Source organism: Amblyomma americanum, chromosome 3, assembly GCF_052857255.1.
Source record: "Amblyomma americanum isolate KBUSLIRL-KWMA chromosome 3, ASM5285725v1, whole genome shotgun sequence".
Taxonomy (NCBI): domain Eukaryota; kingdom Metazoa; phylum Arthropoda; class Arachnida; order Ixodida; family Ixodidae; genus Amblyomma; species Amblyomma americanum.
Window position 1 is genome coordinate 138674103 of NC_135499.1, and position 6772 is coordinate 138680874.

A 6772-nucleotide genomic window follows, 5' to 3' on the forward strand; every position below is an offset into this window, starting at 1 on the left:
TCCGCTCACTGCAGTTTGTCCTTGCATGCTCCAACAGCGTGAAAGTGCCTCGTGCAAGAGGAGAACACTATAACGTGGTGACTTTGCGGCGCAGTTGGTGTGAATCAAACATATGGGAACACTAAGGAGTCAACCGCTCCTTCTTCGCGAAATTTAGTTTCCGCAAAATATTCTTAAAATCGGACTTGAGCCACTTTCGCCAAATATAAGTCGTTTACAGCATATTATTCTCGATCCTAGATACAATATCTCTCTCTGCCTCGGTATGAAAAGTAGTTTCGCCAAGCTTTGTGGGCGCTTATTTCGTCGCAAGTCTCAACCACAGCCTGTCGAACACGGCGGCGGGGCCATTCGGGCCGTGGCTCAGTGCAATACAGGAGACTCGTCTTCTCTCTTGGGTTCTAGCTCCCCTCAGAAAGGGAGGACCGTTTCGAATTAAACGCAGGATCAAACCGACGGGACATAATCAAAAACTGCACATTCTTATTCATTATCGAAAAACTCGGCGGCCAAGAGCAACCCATTCAAAGCTACCCTGCTAAGCTCGCCTTTGTTGGCTCCCCGCACCGGGCCGCCGAAAGCGAGTGAATGCGAAAGTCGCCCTCCTCCTTCACAGCCAGCCGTACACATCGACGAAGCTTCCTCGCCTCATCGGCTCTCGAAACGAACATAATGGCGAACAAAATACGCCGCCGGAACCGGAGCGGAGCCTGGAGGGCGAACCCCAGCTGCGCGCGAGGCAAGGGCGGCCTCCCATTGGCCGCCCGAGCCGGGACGTACCGACCAACGGCGCTCCCGCGCGCCGGGCCATCGATCGCCGAGAGGCGTCGAGACCCCCCGGAACCAATCACGGCCTGTCATTCCGGTTTGGCTAAACCGGGCAATCTTCGCCACCACCGCGCCGAAATCGGGCCGGGGCAAAATAGGCGCGGGGGGAAGACGCACCGCAAGCGGCGGCCCAACACTCGGAGACCATGTGCGCGAGTTCGGCCGACGCCTCCTCGTGCGCTCAGCTGGCCGGCATGAGGGGACCTGCGGAGCCCACGGGGCCCGCTGGAGCGCTGCCCGTGTTCGGTTCGGGACACCCGCCTTCCTTCGTTGAGTACCAGCGTCTACAGCTGTTCGACTACAGCCAGGCGGCTGCCAGCCGACTACGCATCGTACAGCCCGGTTTGCTCGGGGCATACGCTGGAGCCTTCGGTCCGTACCCGCCTCCGCCCGGAACCGAGAGCCTCTTCGGCTTCCCTCCCTTCTTCCGCTTCGACCCCAGGTCCCGGTTCGTCCAGGAGGAGCCCAAGCCCCAACACAGCTACATCGGACTCATAGCGATGGCCATCCTCAGCTCGGCAGAGAAGAAGATGGTCCTCAGCGACATCTACCAGTACATCCTGGACAACTACCCGTACTTCCGCAACCGGGGACCCGGCTGGCGAAACTCTATCCGCCACAACCTATCGCTCAACGACTGCTTCGTCAAGGCCGGCCGCAGCGCCAACGGCAAGGGCCACTACTGGGCCATCCACCCAGCCAACGTAGATGACTTCAAGAAGGGCGACTTCCGACGCCGCAAGGCTCAGCGTAAAGTGCGCAGACACATGGGTCTCTCGGTGCCCGACGACGACGACAGCCCAACGCCGACGCCACCCCCGCCACTTCCCGCGGTTCCTGTTGAAGCACAGCAGCCGCCAGCCACGATCTGGGAGGACGGCTCGGCCGCGCCGGGCCTCACGCACAGACTGTCGGTGACGCTCAAGAGACGCCAGTTCGACGTCGAGAGCCTTCTTGCGCCGGACCCGTCGCCCCTGGAGCTTCGAGCGCAGCCGCAAGAGCAGCTGAAGCAGGGAGGTCCGTGGGCTCTGCCGCCAGCGGTGGCCTCCGGTGGGTGTCCTCTGAATTCGCTCGGCATTCAAGGCACGTGGCCCGGGCAGCCGTCGTCCTTGCTGGCGATCCACCAGGAGAGGCTGTCGCTCTTCAGAGCCCAGCACCCGGAGCAGATGCTGCAGCGCTGGTGCCCGCTCCAGGACCCGCGCTCCTCGCCATCCGTGTCCGACACCGAGGCGGACAAACTGAGCGGGCCGCCCTGAAGCGCTTTCCAGAGAACGACGACTGGTTCATCCGCGACGCTGTACACACACAGGTTGGGCTAGGAAACCTGTTCTAAGAAGATGCACAAAGTCTAGCTGGTGTCTGTCCGGCGACTGGGAACAAACACATCTGAGAAAATGCTGTGATGCCAGCGCCTTCATGTCTTCAATGTGCCATGGTGCATGTGACGAACACCGCTAGTCATCTGCCAGGAAAGAGGCTCATGTGACGGACATGAAAGCTGCAGTTGCCTCCGACGCCCAGAAAGGAGTGTGTGTTTTAGACGGGAGCTCATGTCTGGGGGCCGCGGTTCTGGCTTCGCATTGTATAACTATCCCAGAGGTGCTTCGGACTCGGACACGTTGTAGAGACGCGATTGCAAAGCAAGCCTACAGAAAGCAAGCAATATGTAAGTGGCTGTTTCAATAAAACAATTTGTTAATACCTGCTGGATAGCGTATGAAACCCATAGCAACGATTACGGATACGGGAACGAGAAAGTCCCACTGCTTTCGTTAAGCAAATTACATCAGCTTTCATCATCACTGCATGCAAACTGTCAAGGCTGGACGACAGTGCGATTAATGGCTTCTTCGTTGTATTCATTCATCAACACCGCTATGACAACGTGTCCCAAGAGCCGGAATGAATGAAGAAGCGGCTGAAATACCGTTGTTTTTATATATTTCGGGTAATCCTAAAGCAAAACTTTGTAGACTAAAGCAAACTTTGACCAAACCGTCTGGCCGCTGGAACCGGAACAGCACGAGAGAATAAATTCAGTTGAAAAATACTCGTCGGCCGAAGGCGAATTCCATCTAGCGATTTATGAGCGCTGTCTTGCGCTTCATTGCTAATGACAAACACATGCACAAAATTTAGCATTTGTACTTCTTTAGGTTTTTCAAGAATAGACCATAGATGTCATCATCATTTGTTGAGCTTTTAGCCGAAGACACAATTATAAAAGCAGAATGATGTTGGCCGGAAATATCTTTGTAATAACACAACGATATGTGTGTATTTATCGTACTTATAACATTGAGGAGATTAAGCAATGCCGAACCCATTCAGCTCTGTGAATCTAAAGCTGCTAACACATCCCGATATTTCTTAAGCATTCTGCACATACTATGCATGAACCTTATTTATTTTCTGCCCTTCAGAGGTGAATCAATAAAGCGCAACATTATGTTGCACACGTTGTATTCCCGCAATAATACTATATAGAATATACAAGGGTCGATGTTTCTATTCATGGTCTGTCGAAAGCAGCGTTAGTGGATGCAGCTTGGCCTAATTCAGTAATGAGGTCATTGAGGAAGAAAATTCGAAGTGTCGAAATGTCGAAAGATCGAAGTGCCGAACGCAAAAAGAATGACTTTGCCTTTGCGTTTTTGCGTGTGCATAAATATATGAGTCTTTGAGAGCCCCTATAAAATCCAGACAGCGTGCCAATGATTGTGAGCATAAAACGCGTGCTATCGGCAGCAACGCTAGGTGCCCAAAATTAAATCTCAATTAAATCACTTAATTTAACAAACCATGGATAGTCAGAACTCGCCTCATCCGTTCTTATTCCGTCTTTACGCGCTACACTACTGCCTTAAATGTTGTGTGGAAAACCAGCTATACATGCTTCAGATGGATCGTTACAGACAGGAAGGAAAGAGTGCGGATTCAAGAAGAAACGTGTTGATAATATTGTGACGCCCTCTGACCACGCAAGAGATAAAGAAAATGAGTATAGAGTCGAAAGGGAGCGGTGATGGAGATCAGCGCGTGCGGGGAGCTGGATGATGTCGGACACGGACTTGAGCCTTGCTTTGCCGATAAGGAAACTGTAGATGTCTTTGGCGAACCCCTTAAGCAAGTTCCCAGCTTTGTCTTCTTCTGTCATGCGAGGACAGGCAACCTTAGATAATTATAATATACTTAGACATGTAATAATAATAATGTCAGATAATATACTTAGTACATGTCTCACCGGAAAGCACCGCCTTTTGAGGAAGCGCTTGTTCAGCTCGCTTCTTATTCGCGACAGAGTCGCCGAAGCACTTCTTGAGCTCGCCTAAAAAGTGGTCCCAGAGGAGTTTGAGTCCAGAACGGTCGACTGAAGCCAGCTGAGGCCGCTTGCCAAATTTGAGCTCGAGACGCATACATCCTTCTCTTTATGTCATCTGTGTGGTGGGCATAGCCTCTTCACGGGCATCACAATTTATTTGGGATGAAATTAAGGGGAAATGAACATGAGCAGAGCACGTAATGCGTAGAAACAGTGCTCTATTAGAGCGACGTAGTGGATGCTGAGGGAAGAAAAATAGAAATGAGGCAGCAGAAAACGGGTTATACGGGAATAGCTGCGCTATTTAAACCCCGCGACGAACGGTTAGTTCGTATGTCTCATTTCCCTTTGCAGTTTGTCTCTAAGAGAGCAAAGATTGCTCTTTGATCGATTTTTGGTTGTCATAAAGCAGTTAATCACCAAAGGAGTAAGTACTGTAGCAATTTTAGTCACTGCTTGTAGGGGGATATATAGCGCGTATAGATAGCTAGTTCGAAGGCCGCACGTAAATAACTTAACCTGGAACTGCACTGTTGACACAAGACACTGCATCGCCTACGCGCCGTTTGTCAGTCGCACTAATAATGGAAAAGGCAGTTTTAGGAGCCACTCAGCCTCCATCTGGCTGACGTGAATTTTGTATAAATGCGGATTTAATTAGTCGGGCTTTGTTGTTCTTATATTATCCTCTTTTTTACGCTTGGAAAGATTCGATTTTTCGCACATGAGGGCACAGCCGCGTCAAACATTTCGCACTCCTAAATATTACAATTCTCCTCGCACACAGGTTTTATTGGAACGTGGTTACTATCGTCAGCCTATATCCGCCGGCAGCATACACCTGTAGACGCGCGCTTCACTTGAATGGTGTGCCTATCGCTCAATCCGGATATTTTTTTTCGAAAATAAATTATAAATTGTGGGGTTTAACATTGCGAAGGGACACATGGGCAATAGGGGACTCCGTATCGCGAAGAACTTCGAATTAATTTAGACCGCCTGGGGTTCTCTAAAATGCGCTGACAGTGTGCCATCAGCGCGGGATGAATCGCGAACAGTACAGCTTAAAGACCAACATCGGAACAGGAAATATCAACTGCCGGTTATTAAATATAGACGTGATTCATTAACACTTTGACGCAGCGGTCTTCGCACCACTTTGTTGAAAATAAAATGCTTTAGTAATCAGCCTTCATAAACTAAGGCACTTTCATTTTGCTGTAGGTGTTTCAGTTTTTCTATCGAGTTTCATCTGACGCTGATAGAAAAGCGCACGTGGAACTTTGCACTTCAGCCGGTATTCGAACCAACGAACTTGAGATGAGCAGCCAAACACCAAACCCGATCAGCCACAGGGGCAGTGTGCGCGCCAGTTTAATGAGCAGCGCAAAAAAAAAAGACACGTAACAAACGCCGATATCGCTCGGAATAGCCCCGTCGGTGTGCCTGTTGATATTATAGGAGACGTAAAGACAATTGTATTTCAATAAAATCATGATGTTTAAGAGAACGCATGGATACCAATATATGGTCGGGATAAATTTAGCGCACAAAAGCAGTTGTTAGGTCATATAGTTAAAACTGTTCATGAGAGCTCCTGACCTTTAATTCACAAAGCTCACAGTCATGCGTATCCTAATATAGAATTCATAAACTGATTCTGAGCTACAACGAATCAAGTCGGCGCCTATAGTCGTTTGTCCCAGCCGCAGTACGATTTGCCTTTCATGTTTTCGTTATTGTGCCTCTAACTTGAACCTGCGTAGGCGACAGTACGCACATAACTTAGTATTAAGTGATTTTTGTGCGTCAGTACCAATACTGACTTGCCTGTCAGCTGCGCAATTTAAACAGGAATATGCCTATATAGTAGTGATCAGGACGAGTGATAAGGACGATCTGAATATCGGTGTTATAGTGATAGGCTAATAATGGATAAACAGGCGTGAAATGGACGAAAACAGAGAGCCCCGAAAAGGCCACATTGTCAAGTAATAGAAAGAATGACTGCAGTGGCGGATATATATTTCCGCTGCTATAAAATGCAGTCGGTACCTCGATGTAATCAAGAATACTTGTTTATGCGATTTGCATTGCGGAATACTTGTTTATGCTATTTGCATTGCCATGAGGTACGTTTGATAAGGTACCACATGGCAAACTTCTCTGTAAGATGGAATGTATGGGTGTGCCTTTTTTATCGTTCGATGGATTCAGGCCTACCTTACAGACAGACAGCAATAAGTGGAAATTAATAATGCGGTTTCAAGTGTTGTTAGTGTTCACTCAGGAGTTCCCCAGGGAAGTGTACTTGGACCATTGTTATTTTTAATATATGTCAATGATTTAGTTACGGTTGTTCCTGAAGATGTCTCTTTTAAGTTATTCGCAGACGACTGCGTTGTGTTTAAACAAATTTCATCCGAACTATGACCACAGCTCTGTACAAAACCAGTTTTTGCCATTGAAGAATGGTGTCTGAAATGGGCTATGGAACTTAATACCGAAAAAACTGTTCTCTTTCGTATAACTAGAAAAAAGTCTCCCAGTTTGCTTCTTTACCTTCTTCGCAGCAGTATGATTTTGGATGTTGAGAAATATAAATATTTAGGTGTAACACGT

General features: G+C 48.7%; 1 protein-coding gene across 1 annotated transcript; it reads left to right on the plus strand.

Annotated features, from left to right (window-relative positions):
* Nucleotides 1-974: 974 nt before the first annotated feature.
* Nucleotides 975-2084, plus strand: fd102C (forkhead domain 102C). Its single transcript, XM_077656816.1, has one exon. The coding sequence runs from the start codon at nt 975-977 to the stop codon at nt 2082-2084; it is 1110 nt and encodes a 369-aa protein (XP_077512942.1).
* The last annotated feature ends 4688 nt before the right edge of the window (nt 2085-6772 follow it).

Bases quoted from the DNA above. Each gene is read 5' to 3' on its own strand.
- fd102C (XM_077656816.1), top strand. From the start codon at position 975: ATGTGCGCGAGTTCGGCCGACGCCTCCTCGTGCGCTCAGCTGGCCGGC.